At 40.0% G+C, this 18,972-nt stretch overlaps 1 protein-coding gene across 1 annotated transcript; it reads right to left on the bottom strand.

Annotated features, from left to right (window-relative positions):
- Positions 1 to 5,943: 5,943 nt before the first annotated feature.
- hoxb10a (homeobox B10a) lies at positions 5,944 to 11,859 on the bottom strand. The gene is made up of 2 exons (XM_078424715.1): positions 11,148 to 11,859; positions 5,944 to 6,215 (listed from the first exon to the last, which is right to left on the bottom strand). Exons 1-2 carry the CDS (start codon positions 11,857 to 11,859, stop codon positions 5,944 to 5,946), a joined length of 984 nt encoding a protein of 327 aa, XP_078280841.1.
- Positions 11,860 to 18,972: the final 7,113 nt, after the last annotated feature.

Consider the following 18,972-nt stretch of genomic DNA (forward strand, 5'->3'; position numbering starts at 1 on the left):
TCAGTGCATTCCACATTGATGCGGTTATATTTTAAAGTCTTTTACACCACATATCCAGATCGCTGCCAACCAAAAAAATGGCGTTTGTCTCCAGCGCCAGCATCATGAATAGGAAACGTCCTGTCGTTCGGGGTCGCTGCGAACCATTGGGGTGGGATCGCCGCATTTAGATTTAAAGAAAGAGGTTTATATCAAACCTAAATGCACAAGAAATGAACCCATTCGCTCCTGGCTACTACCAAGCTGTGCAAGTCCATGAGTTTAAATGAAGTTTTAAACGCCCGGCATCTTTAACAATAACGAGTTCCTGCTGTCTCCCTCTGCTTGGTACATTTAATGGTGCATTGAAAATATGCAGATGAGTAGGAAAAACAAACGAAGCTCGTTTGTAATAAATAGCATTCAACACATGAGGAAAAGAGAGTTATACAGTTATAAAACATGGCCAAACCACATATGATATTAACATCCTTTACTTTAATTCCCTTCCATAATCACTGGGCGACTAGGTATCGTGTTTGGAGTGTTTTACGCAGGAGCCGGTAATAATTTTGCCGGCGGACCAGATTGCCCACTGACAGTTAAAACCAACGAATTGTGGAACTGCTAGCCAAACTTCCAATTTTTAAAGATATCGCTGAAACGGGAATGTGAGGAGAGAAAACCCAACCCTCTCCAAATGGTCCAAACTGAGGCGGTCTTGTCTCCTTATCTTGTGAACCATTTGAATATCCCCACCAAGAATAATATCCATCTGCATTTGTTCAGTATAAAGCTCTGCACAATCATTATTATTGATTGATTGATTAATATACATATTAATACATGCTTGGATAAATTACATCCTGGAACCGAAAATATCAGACTTGCAAGGCCACAAATATCACCTTATGATTGGCCGTGTGGAACGTGCTTACATTCGCCATCTCATATGTTAAATTATGTTTTCTTAAATTATAATTTACATCTGATCAAGCCACCTGATGAAACAACGCAAACATACTATAAAGTAGACCATGCAGTTTATCAGCGCCTTTATATTCTTCTGCCACTAAACAGAGAAATAAGTTGAGCAATACGGAATCAATTCTTCAATCAGCCATAACTTCACAGAAACGACCCACGAACTTCAACCTTCATTATACAATGTACAGTTATTTGGTGTCTATATATATATATGTAGTGCGTGGGTCCTGCTCATCTGCATATTTTCAACGCACCATTAAATGTACCAAGCAGAGGGAGACAGCAGAAACTCGTTATTGTTAAAGATGCCGGGCGTTTAAAACTTCATTTAAACTCGTAGACTTGCACAGCTTGGTAGTAGCCAGGAGCGAATGGCTTAATTTCTTAAGTTCGTGGGTCGTTTCTGTGTCGTTTCTGTGTGTGTGTGTGTGTGTGTGTGTGTGTGTGTGTGTGTGTGTGTGTGTGTGTGTGTGTGTGTGTGTGTGTGTGTGTGTGTGTGTGTGTGTGTGTGTGTGTGTATAAATACACAGACAGACATACACACAGCCACATACATATATATACCAAATAATACATAGTATTATGAAGATTGAAGTTCGTGAGTAAATAGAGTATACACACACACGCATATATATATACACACACACACACACACACACATACACACACACGAACACACACACACACACATATATATATATATTAATGTATATATACATATTTATTTATATATGCGTGTGTATGTGTGCGCGCGCGCTTGTGTGTGTGTATATATATACACACACAAGCGCGCGCGCACACATACACACGCATATATAAATAAATATGTATATATACATTAATATATATATATGTGTGTGTGTGTGTGTTCGTGTGTGTGTATGTATATATATACATACAGTACATACACACGCGTGCGTACACACACACATACACACACACACACACACACACACACACACATACACATATTTATATATTTATATATATATACACGAATTTCTGTACATTATTAATTCGCCTTTCTTCCCACGTAGGATGCTGGATTCTCAGAAGTAGACAAGTTAATCCAACAATTAGCCCCAACAACGCAATTCCACAACTATATATTTAGCATTGAGGAAAGTATACAGAATTTGAACGAGTTAACATGCCATGTTATTTGATTGCACAGACGTTATGTTACCATCTATGCATGTATCGTATTGGAGATAATTAGACAATTTGATTCCTCGGTTCATCTTCAAAAACAATGCTCACCAGGCCTTGTTTGAGCCACCATCCTTCTGCAACACGTTGATACATATATACAATTTTATTTCTTCGTCGCAAATGCCAGCGACTCCACTTTTGTTTATTTAAAATCCAAAAGTTTGCGATGTCAATAACTGGGGTAATTCAGGCAGTTTCTTGTCACTGCGATCAAACAGAAGCCCAACAACATGAAACTACCTAAGTCACTCAACAGTTCAATTTCGCTGGCGCCAGTGCCTGGTCCTAACGGGCCGAACAGTAAAATAAAGACCAACTATGCAAAATATGCTTCAGCTGGATACGGTTATTAAAACATCAAATAATAAAAGCAAATAATTATAAGAAATGTGAAGATAGGTGATTAAATATGAAAGTCAATGCCTGCTCAGGAATCCTGTCTAACCATTTTGAATTGTTCTAACAGTGTAGACCGTAGCGTGTTAATCTTACTTTGTCTGTGCCATGACACTATAGGTCGGCGTAGCCACAAACCTCACTAATCTGCTTCAATACCGCAGGGATGAGTCAACATTTCACCTTTTAAGCTGATCACCGAACTGTTGACATCAACTAATTTGGAAAATATTAAAGTTCAAATTTCTACAAAGTCAAAGTCTTAGTAACCATTCTTATAAAATGTCGCTGCAGAATATATATATATATGTATCTGACGTGACAACAATGTCCTACCATTTTCCTCACGTTTTCCAAAATCTTGAAAGCCAAGTTATCCAGTTGTCAAGAAAAGAGAAGGATGACCATTTCCTGATCTCAAAGCTATGTCTTGTGGCGTGCCGTTCACAGCCAAACTGCCCAAGTCCAACAAGTCCTACATGACAGCAGCTTGCCAAACACATTTAGCTGCCATAAAACCTTACAAATGTAGACGTGTTTGTCCATGGAGCATCGTCGGTGCCCACAGTCAGGTTACGACCGTCTCGATGGTATTTAAATCGCCGACACCGGATACCAAATACATTTCAAACTGCGAGGGATTGCTTTGGGGCTGGGAAAATCACAATTCTCTGTCTTTTTTTCCCCTCTCAACTACCAAGTTGTCCATTTCAGGTCAATTTCACGGGTCCACAATCAGCCAACCACGGTGCATGATATACACGAGTCAGGCTTCAAGGGAGAGCCACTAAATAGCCCCAATAAATTTAAGTAGATTTGAAAATATTAAATAACAAACAATTTTTGAAACTACAGAAATGCAGACAAACACTGTTTTTTTTAAATTTGTGTTTTAATATTGACCTGTAACAATGCCTAGGAAACGATGCAACGACTTCAAGCCGTGATATATACAGAATATGCTTTACAGAAGAAAGTCGTTGCATTGGTTGACCAACATGAAAACAAAATACTTCATCTAAACACCGAGGAGTGGGTTTTCATATTGATCAAGTACTAACACTCCCTTTTTTTTATCCCCGTCTCTTGCAAGGACGTTGTGCAGAGTTCAGAGTGCTTGATTATAAACAAGATGCGATGGACACAAAGTTAATAATCTTTGGTATAACAATTCTTTTTACACTATTTTTAAAATAAATATAACATTTTAATCCAACGTTACACAGTTCGTATCTGACAAACCTCCACCACCTGAAAAACGAATTGAGACGACAGGATCATGCTCTTTGCACGTGTTAAATGTCAGATATTTTGATGAATGTTTATAAAACACAATGTATTAATCAATACAAAACACGGTTTATGTAGAATGTCCACTAAAGGTGTAAGAGGCCTAATCAGCACCGATAGTATATTACATGCTGAGTTCTCCTCAATTACTCTATGGCCACGTGATCACTGCTACAGATTTTTTAATAGAGTCCTTCATTGGTTTTACTTTTCATTAGCATTGTGTGTACATATTTTAATTTGCCGATGTAAGTAGTCTGCAAATAGAATTAAAATTTCGCTTTAAGTTAGTGGTTTCTCAAATTGTTTTACGTTTGGTCGGAGCTCTTCACTCGGCGTGGAGCAGTGTGAGAAAGGAAAGCTAAACTTGAAGCTCAGACTTGTTAAACATTTAGTTCCCCAACGTGAGGTCCAGGATGCAAGGGGGAAAAGTGTAGGTCACCAGCAGTTTGCAATAAAAATGAAATTAATAGCTACCGGGAGTCTTTACAAATTGTTTTGGGTTTTAGGAGATATGTGCCAGGTGTGCATGTTTATTCGTGACTGATTTTAGCCTCTTTAAGTCAGTCAAAGTAACACTGCCAGAAAAAAACCCAGAGGGTAAATATTCTTTTATATATCAATCATGAGTTCAATCTTGTTACTTGCTCCTTTCGTTGTACTAACTAATATGTTTTAAATTAACGTGTTGCAGAATCTAAGTTAATAGAAATTTCCAGACGTTGAACCGCGTCAATTATGGAATGTTGTGTTAACCTCGACGGTAGTCCGCATGATCCCAATGCGATTTTAGTTTTAAAACTTCAAGTCGTTTCGTTCTTCGAGACGTTTGAATACGCTGCCCAAGAGAGCGGCGGAGAACGAGTTACTTGGTATATTCTAGTCAAGGGTCAATTGAGCTTTAGATATTAAGGGAGTCAAGGGATATGGGATTAGTGCTGGAAAGTGCGCTGGGATAAAAGATCAGCCATGACTTCATTAAATGGTGGAACAAGCGCCAGGGGCCTAGAGGCCTACTCTTATTTCTTTTGCCCTGAACGCCGAACAGACGCGCGTTATAATCTTACTTAGAACGGCATGCACTGAATGCCTCGTTGTTTCGTTGTCCCATGCACTTCTATTTAACTTCATGGGATATGTTTGGGTATATCTGGAGTCCTCCAGGAAAAATGTTTTAATGTACAAGTTCGTACTTGGGACTTGGTTGGGGGGGGGGGGGGTGTTTACTGAAAGAATATGGGAATAACTGAAATAATTTATAATTAATGTCCACACAATGACCAGCGTCTCTCACATCTGCTCCACGCTCATGGATTATATATTTATATTTACCTTTCTGTCCTCCTGTGTAACTTACAATAAAAGAAAACGAGATGAAACCGAAGATAAGTAAAATAAATACCACAAATTTAATTTGGTGAGCCACATCCTTTGAATAACCACGCGTCCATGGCTCCCAGTACTTTGATGGTCTGTTGATTTATACTTTATAAACGCTTCAGATACTTTTGCGGGCAAAATATGCCAGAAGCTTATATGGTGTTCTCGTCCAACTGTCAATTCTCTATGTCCTTCACTAAATGGAAGTTCCCTTAAAATAATAAGTCTTCTAAGCATAATACATAAATGCTGAATTAATAAAAAATAGTTTATAAGCACCTAAAAGAAGAAAACGAACAAAAAAAGCCCGATGTGTTATTGACTTCTTGGGTTTTTGCTTTACGATTCATTCGGCACGACTATGAGAAATGATGCTACATGAATCATGACAATTAATGTTCTCCTGAACGGGAACAGAGTCTTCAGCGTTTGTTAAATTTGTTTTGCAGAAGGTAAGCCCATTGGGTTGAAATTACAAGTTCGCAATGCCACCATTTCGCCTTCCTCTGAAGTTTCTCCAAGTAGTTCTGGTGACTAGACCTGAACTTGTAACTCGTCCCAATGTCTAGCAAATCCCCCCCTCCAACCTTTCCCCCTCCCCTCCCCTTCCCCATCTTCCAATGCTGTTGTAGTATTCGGATTCCTCCACGACATTGTTCGTCGTCTCTTCTTTAATCAAATCAAAGCATCGTGACGTTTTCAGATGGGGAAAGCAGTTGATATTTCTCGAATCCTGTGCTCTCGGCTCATCTTTTTCAGCTTCATTCTTCTGTTTTGAAACCAGATTTTGACCTGCCTGTCGGTTAGATTCACGCCTCGACTGATCTCCAGGCGGCGCTCTCGAGTCAAGTACATGTTAAAGAGAAACTCCTTTTCCAGTTCCAGAGTCTGGTACTTGCTGTACGGACAACGTTTCTTTCTTCCTCCCTTCGCAGTCATCCAGTTTGTCGTACTCTCGGTCTTCGCGCTTTCTGTCAATCGGGAAAAACAAATTGTCAAATGACCTGATGAATTATCGGCTTTCCCTATTTTACCGCCAACAGTGTAATACCCAGGAGCTTCAAAGAGCTTTCTGACTAGGGAGCGGGGAGTGAGTCAGAATTTCAGCTCATTGTTTACTGGGGGGATATGAACCCTTGATATTTTCCTTCATCCCCATCATTGAATGCTATAGACGATTGTGAAACCTCGCGGCCATTATACTGCATTGCTGGAGTACAACTTTGCGATCAACAAAATATATTCCAGCGTTACTTAAATGGGGAGATTGCTCATAGACGAATAAGCACAGCCAGTGCCTACCTAACTTCAAATTGAAATGTTATATTGAATGCATATTGCATCGAACATGCGATTTCCGGTAAGACTGGGAATCAATGGGAGTGAATGAACTGTAAAGGGAAATATCAAAACCAATGCTCACTGCACTGTGCCCTATTGCTATTGCCAGGACCTTCCACGTCGACTGCAAATAGACTTGAAATCTTAATAGCTGCTCTGTGAACGTCGTTATGCTTACCCCGCAACGGATAGAATTTTGCATTAGCAGGAAATAAAATTTAATTAATGGCATAAACACCCTGGTTTACAAGTTTAAGATCAAGAGGTTTATACCCTGCAGATATCTCGCTAAAATCTATTAAACACCTACCAACTTGCAAAATGCAATGCTGCTGGATTCTTTTAAAAGTGAGTTCTCACCTTACAAAATAATCTTTAAGTCCCATAATGTATTTGCATGAAATTTTCACGTTAACGTTTTATATAAGGGAGAGAAAGTAACTCCCTAGCAGCGAGCGAGAAAGAAATTAAAATATGGACACACATTCTTTTCAACCGAGGCATCAGGCTACTTGGAAAACATTTTATTTTTCTTTCTTTAGTTAAAACTTCCATATTTATTTTGTTAGTTATAATGCCAAAAGGTGGTGCAATATTTTGCCATTCGCTAAGTTGTTCACAGTACGTTGATGAAACTCACAATGCTGAAACGTAAAGTCATGCATTTCAAAACAGCGAATTTTCTCTGCCTATCGTATTGCTTGAGCTAATTCGCACTATTAAATGCATCTGCCGATGCGGCGTTATATTGGTATGCGATACATTATTGTGACGATTGGCAAATTGTAGACACAGGACTTATCCATGTTTTCCACCATCTGTGTAGTAAAAGTTTGTTATGCATGATAAATATTAAATGTAATAACGAAATCCTGTCAACTGTATACGTTTAAATAGTTCTAAGAGAGGACATTACAAAGGGCCTAGATGACAACGAAACATCAATGGTAATTTCATTGGTCTTAACTATAGTCGTACAGAGAGTACAATCTTAATTTTGAAACACAGGAATAAACATTATGCCACGTGGGAAACACGCCATTTTTGCATATACAGTTGCTCTGAGTTAATGTCCCAGAAAAAAACTGATACCATTTTTTAAAACGTCGACAGATCACGAAATGGCGCAGAATGAGCAACAGGGTTCTTCTTTTCCCCGAAAGCTTTCAATCCGGAACAATCCGAATGTCGCTGCTGAACCTAAACGCAAATGGTTAATGGTTGACCGTGACCTTGCTGAGAATTCAAAAACTCTTATAAAAAAATCCATCACGCTAAGTTTCATATTACAATTCCCAATATTTAACGCAATAATTCCGGATATTACATTCCTCAAGTATGTTTATAAAGTTACACAAAACGTCGTTTAATACAAGCCTGTGTGCGTGGACTGATATTGAAATAACTGCAGCGCATTACGAATGTTCCTTCTGCATATTGTGGCGACAGATAATATGAAATACATGTCAACTTGTGATATTTTCTTTTTAATTTCATACATAGAAGCACATATTTAAAATTCTAACATTTCCTTCACCTGTTTACCAAATGAGATAAAAGTTTCAAAAGAAAAACAAAACTCAGATATTGATGGTCTGGCATCTTCTAGGCTTCTCCGATACTTTTATCTTACAGATAGTGCGCTGTTCATTTCACGTAACTTATGTCGTGAAGAAGAGCTTAGTTATTCAACTAACTTAATTAATTAAGGGTGCTTCCAACAACGCGGGGATTACATGCTGTGGGTGCCTCTCCGGTCCTAAGTTAAAATCACAAAAAGACTCATTTGACTAAGTGGTCAGAGTGCCAAGGACTTGAGATGAAATACGCCAAAGCAGAATCGAGAGTTAAAAATTAAAATGGATTGCAGAGTAGTTTGTTAATTAATTACAGCATAACGTCTGCTAACAAAATGCTGGGAAATCTCAATTGATAGTGATTATATGTTTGAACTATATTCATAGTTTAAGTCTTGTCAACTATTCTAAATGAATAATAACAACACGTATTGCAAACGAAGAACCAACGAATACATTTAAATCGAATCATATCGTCGCATTACACTTTCCGTTGTTATTAGCATGGATTGTGTCTTTCAAAATATGTGGAATTCCAATTCAATTAAAAAGTAGATCTTCATTAGCAGCTATCTAATATCATTAGACTCTTTGTGTGAAACTGATATTACTTCAGAACAGTAAAGATGGCGCGAGTTTGTCATTAAGTTTAGTTTTTCTTTTTATGTATTTCCATTAAAAAATAGAAACCGGGAAGTCACATAATCTCCAGAAATGTGGCATGCCAGCTGTTCTATGCAGCACACGTTTTGCTTATGTTTTTAAACAAAGCATTTCTGGACGATATTGCTCTCTGCGGAATTATATTCAGCCAGCGATGAGTGATCTCTCAGAGAACAGTCCAACGATTCATTCGTTCTAAAGTAAACAGAAGAGTCGTATCAAATGAAGATGCTTGTTAGTAAATGGTAGCAATGCCCAGGCAGGTCAATATGTCGTTCGACCAAAGATCTTTAAGTCGGAACTTCCCAGCATGTAGCTCGATTGGACTCCTCATTTAACTTACGTTCTTGCACCAAATATTATCAATAACTTTCACGCTCAAAATATCAATTAGAAATTAGAAAAAGTTCAATGTCTCTTCCTAATTATCAGCTAATTTGACCTGAAAGGTTTATTTCTTGTATATCTCGTCTGACAAGGGATACATCAGGCCGAGGTACAATACTTTGACTCAGATTCTAAGTGTAACGTGTAACTAACATGTCTCACATTTCCATAACAATGCTAACATTTCTATACGCCATTGTGACTTGATGTCTAGTTTGGTCTCTTGGTTTGTTACACCCGATTATATGGGTAAACACTCAATAAAGTCAGTGTCTGAAGGAAAGAGCAGCCTATCCCTTCGACATATATTTAGGTCTCAATATCACACAGGGAAGACCAGACACAAACAAGGAACTAACCATTCAACCCGTTAGAGATCACCTTTTTATTTATTACAAAGGATTTGCCGAGTCGTGTTGAAATGGCTTTGTTTTGGAGTTTTTTTTACTACTTTGGTGTGTGTGAGTGTAATGGAGGAAATCCGTTTTGGTAGATCCCTATTAGTTGCAACTTCCTCTGAGTTATTGCATCCTGGTGTTTACTAACCCTTTCCTCTTGAGAAGTGGTAAACGTTAGCCTGCTTTATATTTTATATTATTGCCTTGCCCTTCCATTAAACACAAGGAAATTCCCAAACAAATGTGCGACGCAATGCCAAGAAAATCGAAAAAGCCAGTTTATTGGCACGAATGAAATTGTTGGCACCAATTGGGGGAAAAAAACGCTGTTTCAGATATCTTGGAAAAATAATATATTTGTCGATGCCACACATTTCTTACTAATTTAAGGAGCAGCAAGATTTCATGAAACAACGCAGTAATATCACTGCAGCGCTGTGTGGTGCAATTATTATTTGGCGCCATAATTTAGCTCCATAGCAGCATGCCGACCTTAAGTAAACAGCAGATACTGCCAACAAGCTCATTTTATTTATATTCATCATTTGGAATTTATGGTTGCATCTTAGCACGGTTTGATACACGAGCTATCATTGAGAGGCCGTTGTCTAGTTGCCCATCTTGTTGTTCTCGTGATGCCAGGCTTACGTCCCATCCATCAGCAACCCACAACAAGTCATGCAAAATATTGGTGGTCACCAATGTGGTGCTCACAGAGCAGTTCCAAAACCCGACCACTCTCTGTATTTTTTATTTACGCCAATATCCATCCGTGTGTATTAACCTGTATGCATGAACGTCTATAAAACCTTACAGTGTCATTCGAGCTCAACGCTCTTGCTTTCCCACTCGCTCTTTCTGTCACACCTATAAAAACATAAATATATTGACACCAAAGTACGTATAAGTATTCTTGCGAATTTGTGCGACTTTTCACCTTGTTTCTCACTCCATTATATGTACACATGGGCACACGTTTATCTGCTTTATATTTGGAATGATATATGTCTTGTAAGCGTTTAACTATGATCAGTCATTACTGATCATAAAATGTGCCTAAATGTTTGTGGTTACATTAATATGTTGGCACGATCCTCTGTATTTTGGTGACCCAACGCTATTTCATATTAATGTTGCATTTGAAATATCAGCTTTTGGAATTTTTGTTCCAATCCATTCTCAAATAATTCCTGAAAGTCACAATTGCATTTGTTTTGCCTAGATGGTTATTTTTATTGGGGACATTTACAGCAGTTTTTATGCGATTGAGAAATTGCCTGCAGAACAGAAATCTTTCGCTGTTTTGATCTTTAAAAGGGTCACTTAAACGTGTTTGCAATTTACTCTGCCGCAAAGGGCCTGTCCTATAAATTACTCAAGGTATTAATTTGGACTGTGGGTCTTTTGTGTTGTGGACAAAAAGGGTCCTTTACAGCCTAAATAAAGTCACCTTGCGCAGATGAGAGAACTGTTCTGCGTTCCTGCTCCAAATGCGTGTAATTGCTTGCCTGGGTTTCTTTCAAGCTTTTTTACTCACCTTTTGTTTCTCTCTCGGAACGAGCCGGGTCCCCGCCAGGGAAGTCTAAAGTGGGTGTATCTTGTACAAAGTCACTCTGTCCCCCTTCTGTGGGCTTTGCCGGGTTCCTGCGGACGGGGTCGCTCGAGCCGATCACTTTCACGGCCTTTTCACCTGGTTTGGAGGAGGAAGGCGACGTGGCGAAGGAAGAGGTGAAGGGAAGGCTGGAAGTGATCGAGCATGGGGCCGCGGCTGACGGCGGCTGGTTGTAATCCGCGGGTTTGCTGGGTGTGTAGCTCGGTTCTGAACGGAAATAGATGGGGACTGGGACTCTGCCACTATCACTGGTGCACATTTCAGAGATCACCCTCGGGTACACAGACACCTCCGGGGCCGCCTTCGCATGTTTATCCCCGTCCAGTAAACAATAGTTGGCTTCTTCCTTCACGCTGGACGCGAAGGAGTAAGCGTTTATCTGCTGGAGACGGCTGGCGTGGCCGGGTACTGATGGTGTTGCCCACCCTGCCATACCTGACACGTACTGGTGTGGAACCAACCCTAGACCTTGCTGATGGTTCATCTCGTCGTGTTTACGATGACAACTCTGTGCCCCGTAGCCCTGCTCCGATCCAGAGGACAAATAACCCCCAGGATAGTAAGGTCCAGGCTGGTTGGAGCTGATTAAAGCCCTCACTGAAAACGATCTTGGTGTAGAATTCTCCGAACATGACATAGCTGCAGCTTAATTTGTTGAGCAGGGCCAGATGGGGGTGGGGTGGGGGGAAGGTGGTGGTGTGGGGGGGAGGTGGCATTGGAAAAGAAGGTCCTTATCAAACTAACATGTCTCTTGGACTCATCAGACGTCGCCTGTGGACAACTTCCTTTCAAGCGGCCAATCGGAATCCACGAACGCAGCGCCGGCCCCTCCTACCCGACTGGGTTTTGAAATGAGAGGAAAATTGATGCATTTCTGACGTTCAGTAACACCTAGTTACCGTGACAAATACAAGCTTGTTAATTCAGCTTTTACTAACCAAGGTAGTGCGTAATCCTGCCCCTTTTGCCAAACCCCTTCACGTGATTAACGCTTCTCGGGACAACGTTAAGGACAAGAAGTTTACAATTTACAGTCACAGTCAGCTTTTCAGACATTATGGCGACGACAGCATCGCTGAAGGAGCTCTGCAATTTTCCAATCGCTCTTGGTAAAAACGTGATAGAAAGCAACAAACGAGAACATAACGCGAATGTTGAAAGAATCATGGACACAAATACTTTCATTTACATTACAATATCGGCACCTCCAACAATAAGCGTGATGATCAAACTGTAATATACACAACATGCGCATACATATATATCAGTCTGAAGAAGGATCTCGACCCGTAACGTCACCCATTCCTTCTCTCCTGAGATGCTGCCTGACCTGCTGAGTTACTCCAGCGTTTTGTGAAATAAATACCTTCGATTTGTACCAGCATCTGCAGTTATTTTCTGCACTGCATATATATGTAATTTATTGGAAAGTCTGAGTGTTAATGGATGGTTTCAATAAAGCCAGGCAGTTAAATTACATTAACAATCTTACATCGATTGAGCATAAAATTTGTAGTTACAGTAATTGCACTGAAGCTTGATGTATAATTTACTTTCTCGCACAGGCGTGGCCTTGACAGCGAAGTATAAACTTGTTGTATTTGGTAATAGTGGCATATTACGCATAAATGGTAAAATGGTTCGCAAATCTAATAAATGTTCCATGCTCTTTCTACAGACACTGTATGTAACAATGCACCGTAAATGATTTACAACAGATAATACATTTCTGTGCTGGGGTCATTCACTGCCCGGCGTTGTATTATGGGACTGGAATAGGGTTCACGATTCGATCTATCGAGATTTTCCCTTCACGCGGTCAAATCCTTACAATCAGCCACTGAAACCAAGAATATTTCGGTATGTCTTTTCTTATTTACCCATAGTACCCCGAGAGCCTCACGTACTCTGTATTTTTTCAATGGTAACAAAAACAGGATTCACTTTTCAGCTCCATTTTATGTCCTACTCCTTTCTCTTTGCCCTTTTAAATTATCGAACCCTTCAGACCCCTTATTTGCTGTTTCAGCGATAAAACCGAGTAATTTATTGACGGTTCACTTGCTTAGAACCTGCTATATTTAATTTCATACTTTATTGCAGCACGGCTGGTTCGGGAGCTGACCACCGGCATAAATCAAAATGACAATAAATAAATTAACGATAATCTTGCGGATGTAGCAAATATTTAAAGCACATTCACGTAGTGCTTTCCGAACCAAAACAATCACGGACCAGCGGTATATTTTGCAGAGATCCGCATTAAGGGATCAATTGTTGAACTGTTTATGCATGACTATTAAACCTGAGTTCATGCACACCTAAGGTGTTTATGTAACATCAAATTTCCAGAGCAAACACGTCTTCACAATAAAGTTTGTGTAAGAAGGAACTGCAGATGCTGGTGTAAACCGAAGGTAGACACAAAAAGCTGGAGTAACTCAGCGGGGCAGGCAGCATCTCTGGAGAGAAGGAACGGGTGACGTTTCGGGTCGAGACCCTTCTTCTGAAGAAGGTTCACCATAAAGTTAACGCCAATCTTGGTTTTTTTTTAAAGAACAAGTAAAGTCTATATAGGTTGCGCATGAGCCGACAGTGAGTATTTTAGACCCGTGTAATCTGCGCAAAGAAGCCAACTCCAGAACCAGAAAATCTCACATAATTTTAAAAAAAGTTTCAGTTTTGTAAATCCTCCCCCTGCGCGGACTCATGAATCCAACTGCACATATTTCTGAACACAAATGTTTAAATCCCAACGTTGACAGAGAGGAGTATTTTATGGACATCTGACTAACTGCAGATTTGGCGAAGTTGTCGTTTTCAATCTCAATTAAACCTGCTCTGGTTACTAAAACTAAAACTCCACGCCTTTTTTTAAAAATCTCAAGATGTAATGTAATTTTGCAATGGGATCGATCTCCTGCTTTTTGCTGTTATTGACCCTGACTGGAGTTTGCAGTATCTGCTCAACCCGACAAATATATCACCCACCTGAAATGATTTTTTTTAATGGAGATCAGGGCGCCTGCTATTCATAACCGGGTGATGTTTCAAACCCCCAACAGCAGATTACACTGTGTTATTGCCACGTGTACCAAATACGCCAGGGGTCAATTTCCCTCCACTCAAAACGGCAGCAATAATTCTGCAAAAAAATGACTGAGATACCAATTCCACGAGAATACAGTGAAGGATAATCCCGTATCCTACTTAGACCGAGAGCCCGGAGTATTGTAAGTTGGGCACCGTCTAGGCAAATGTAAAAACCCAATGGAGCGGGCGGACGATGCGTGAGTTAAGGGGTCGGGCTGGGGAACATCACCTATACCTGTGCGTACCAAGTATCTGGCTCGATTGTAATCATGTATTCAAGAGAGAGCTGGACAAAACTCTTGGGGCTAACGGCATCAAGGGATATGGGGAGAAAGCAGGAACTGGGTACTGATTCCGGATGATCAGCCATGATCATGTTGAATGGCGGTGCTGGCTCGAAGGGGCCGAGTTTTCTATGTTTCTATTTATTGTCTTTCCGCTGACCGGTTAGCACGCAACAAAAGCTTTTCACGGTACCCCGTTCCACGTGACAATAAATTAAAGTAAAACTAAGGGTAAGTTAGGGAGTGATATTTCGCAGAGGGTTGAGTTCACTTCATCAATCCCAAACCCTTGAGACTAGTTCTCAGCCAGGCAGCTTAATAACTGAGATTATCTCCTCTCTCAGTAGAATAGAGTGCGGTACAGAAGACAAAAATTCACTCGCTCACGCCAATCCCCCTCCCAGTCCGCCCCCCCCCCCCCATACACAGGCGTTTATCTGCACACACAAGACTACGAACTGTGGAGTAGGTCGGAATGGGCAATAGACACAACTGCGAGCCGGATACACAATTACATTGTGTTATTTATCCATACAGGTACGAAACAAAGACGGCCCAGTTGTTTCGATGGCGCTTGGTTATCCTAATCCATATTGTCTGATAATCGGGCATAAATACGCACTGTAACATGTGACACACGCGGTTATTTATGATAAGTGAGTTTGCTGGAGATGGGCTTTATCCGAAGGACACACCGCTGCAAAACTGTGGATCTTCTCAGGAACGGTAACAGAAATGAATACTGGCGCTCAAATAAAACCTAGGATATTTCATGCAAATTCTATCAAGTAATCAATATTTTAAGAAGATTTATACTGAGGCAGTATACTTCAAGTTCTGCCTCACCGCCCAATAGGGTTAACTAAATTAATAAGGAATGGAATTAAGCATAGGGAATGGAACATTGCTTCGAATGGAAGCCGAAATTCAGAACAATTGTTCGCCATCTGTAATTTTAAAGAGACGTTTAGACGCGAACTTCAAGGTGATCACTGCACTCGGCCTTGGCAAACCGTGTAGCGGTCAGACGAATATCCTGCTGAAAACTTGGATTTACAGAGCAATGCAATACGCAGGACGCCTTTAAAAATAAGTATACTTTTGGCAAAATGTCTGTCTGAGATTTTAGCTTATCAAAATAAAATAAAACACAAGCTACATCTTCTAGGACAAATTTGTGCTTCGTGTATTGTTCCTTCATCTTAATCCAACTGTAGGAATGATCAAAACCGACCTCGGGCTTTCTATGCACCTCAAGGAGTGTACAGAATTCACAGGATTTACGACTACAATTACCAGGCCGGTCAAAAAACGAGGCAGTAATGCGCACAGTTTGGTCTACGGTGCTGGTGGCCAGATGGTGACAAAACGAACCATATATAATTTCAAATTATTTAAATTAGATGCGTGCAGTGGAGATGACCGCAGGAGTAAAAGGAACCGGACTTAAACATTGTTTATGAAAGATTCGCAATCATACTCTCGTATTTGAGCTAAGAAATCGTCCTGGTTAGGGCCAGATTTTCACGGTTGTTAACACTGTTTAATAACGTTTCGTTCAGAATTACCCGTGAGGAAGATGAGGGGGGAGCAACGTTTTGTGTACAGAATATCTACCATAAAATGGCGCCAGGTCCCTTCTAGCTTTGAGAAATTCTTGCAGGAATTACTTTCTTAGGGACGCGCAATAATTTCGAATTCCAATCCATATCGCGTCAACGATAAGTCACCGGAGAAAATCTAATTAATAAAATTTACGAGGAAACTGTAATCGAACACAGATTTACAGAATCCACTATTCAGACCAAGCTGCTTGCTGTGGCTTTGTGTCTGTGCTCACTAGCTCAAAGACTCGCCTCAACCTGGTCTCGCTCTCATTTCACCCCTTCGGTCAGGAACAGGGAACAAGAGTTTGAAAACCGTGACGACCAGGTTCAAGAACAGCTTCTTCCCAACAACCATCAAGCCCTTGAACATTGGACAAGACCAACCTTAACTATGAACTTCTACGGACTGTCTTTGGTTACACGAAGGACTTCGTTTATTACTCTAGTGTTGTGGATATTAACTTATTGTTTTGTTTTTTTTGTTTGTTTATTATAGATTATCTGCCTGTATTACGTTTACGGATACGCAGCAAGTGCGAATTGCATTGTCTCTTTTTCGGTACATGTAACTATTCACATGAGACACGAGACTGCACTGCCGTGCTTTCCTCGTCCACGGCGGGCCAACACCACAACTCTTCACTCTTCACTTTTTACTTTTCCGTATCTCTAGCGCACCGATCTTTCGTTCAAAATCACCCCAAAGAGAACTTCAAAACAAAAATCGGACGCAGGCCACAAAAAAAAACGGTTGACAAATATACTGGATGATGTAGAATATAAATGGGCGACAGGGCATATAGAGCTTTTAAAGTTTCAGCCCCGGCAAAGAATGTAACATTTATTCAACACCGTTAATAACAATAGTGATTTTATAAATCACAAAGCTAGACAACATGTCGTGGCTTTTTCGTTTCTAGCGTTTTGGGATTTTCCTTCAGGTGTTCAACAATGAAATTCGTCTGTCCTATGTCAGGAAACTGACCGTCGTAAGAGAAAATCTCAGCAGTCTAACAACGCTTTGGAACGCCGACAGAAGAAAATACGAATAGATCGCCAGAACCTGTCTATTTATATACATATAAGTGAACATACATTTCAACATAACGAGCATTAGATGGATTGGTTTGCAACGACTGGAATGTATTTACTCGTTAGAATCAATGGCTGCTATAAGATCAACGCACACCTGTTTTTAGATCGACATAAACTAACAAACTGGGGAAAGGTTGGATTTGATTCCAGGGCCTTCGGTTAATTGCCCGCGATATTTCTGGCCGATCATCACGGAAAATTGACCGTTGGTCTTTTTCAACTCAAACCCAAATGGGAACCATCAAAAATAAGCAAATATTTAGCATGAGGTTCGAATTAAGTTCAGAAAGAAAGGAATTAAACTGGTTTCAGAATCTCGAAAGGACTCGCAGACTGTTCCTGTTTAATTTCTCGTTTAATTCCGGAATCTTACTGAGAGTCTCCGAGAGAAAGAAGAGCGCGATCCCAACAAATAAACCATGATCCAATGTCCGCACAATCCACTGACAGTCCATTTCAGGATTGAATAAGCCACAGAAATCACATCGCGTAACTCTCCACTGTAGTTGAAATTCTACGGGTGTCAGGGGTTATTGGAAGAAGGCAGGAGAATGGGGTTAGGAAGGAGAGATAGATCAGCCATGATCGAATGGCGGTGTAGACATGATGGGCCGAATGGCCTAAATCTGCTCCTATCACTTACGACCTTATGACCTTATGAGATGAAACCAATAAAATACACAGAATGATAGTACCTCCATTCAATCCATATTCTAGTGGTAGAAATCAGAAACGTTATTCAACGTGTACGCAGCTCTTCTTGATCCATCCATCCATTCACCATTCTATCTATCTATCTATCTATCTATCTATCTATCTATCTATCTATCTATCTATCTATCTATCTATCTATCTATCTATCTATCTATCTATCTATCTATCTATCTATCTACCTATCTATCTATCTATCTATCTATCTATCTATCTATCTATCTATCTATCTATCTATCTATCTATCTATCTATCTATCTATCTATCTATCTATCCGCCTCAGTTCGCCAAGATGGCGTGATCTTGTCTTCTCTCCCCGCCGCTGGTTCCTTGTCGAGATATTTATTTTTCTCCTGACTTCTATCTTCTTTCAATAACAACAGACTAATCAAGTACAAGGCTTAGATCAACATGCCATCGTTACCTGATCGGTCCTTTCTTCCAAATCTTTTCAAGCCTCTGACTTATTAGTAACGTATTATCAATAAATGTCAAATCAACCTGTGTTTATGTTAATTCCTTCAAGGTGAAGGTGAGGTCATATTTTCTCTCCAAGTCTGTTCGAAACCCCTCCAGATTTTCAATAAAACTCAGTTACACCTCATTCTACATTCATTTCTTTGAAACTTAAAATTCAGAACAAGAAGCGCGATCGAAAATTTAAGTTTAACAAGAGACCCCAGTGTATTCCAGGAAGTAATACTGCTATGATTTAGCATCCACGTATTTAGTCCGGAAGGACTTTTCATTATTGTTTGTTCCATTATAATTGTCCACCTTGTTTATTCTATATTTATGCCTTTTATGGTCTGGGGTTTCCGACAATAATTTCATTCCCTCTTGTTGCTGAAGATGGGGGAAATGTATTTTTTCAGAGATATCTCAGGAATATTACAACTTCAGAGAAGTGAAATTATTCAGCCTGCATAATTGTTTGCCCTTTCGGCTTGTTGCTTATAT

Source organism: Rhinoraja longicauda, chromosome 29 (genome assembly GCF_053455715.1).
Source record: "Rhinoraja longicauda isolate Sanriku21f chromosome 29, sRhiLon1.1, whole genome shotgun sequence".
Taxonomy (NCBI): Eukaryota; Metazoa; Chordata; class Chondrichthyes; order Rajiformes; family Arhynchobatidae; genus Rhinoraja; species Rhinoraja longicauda.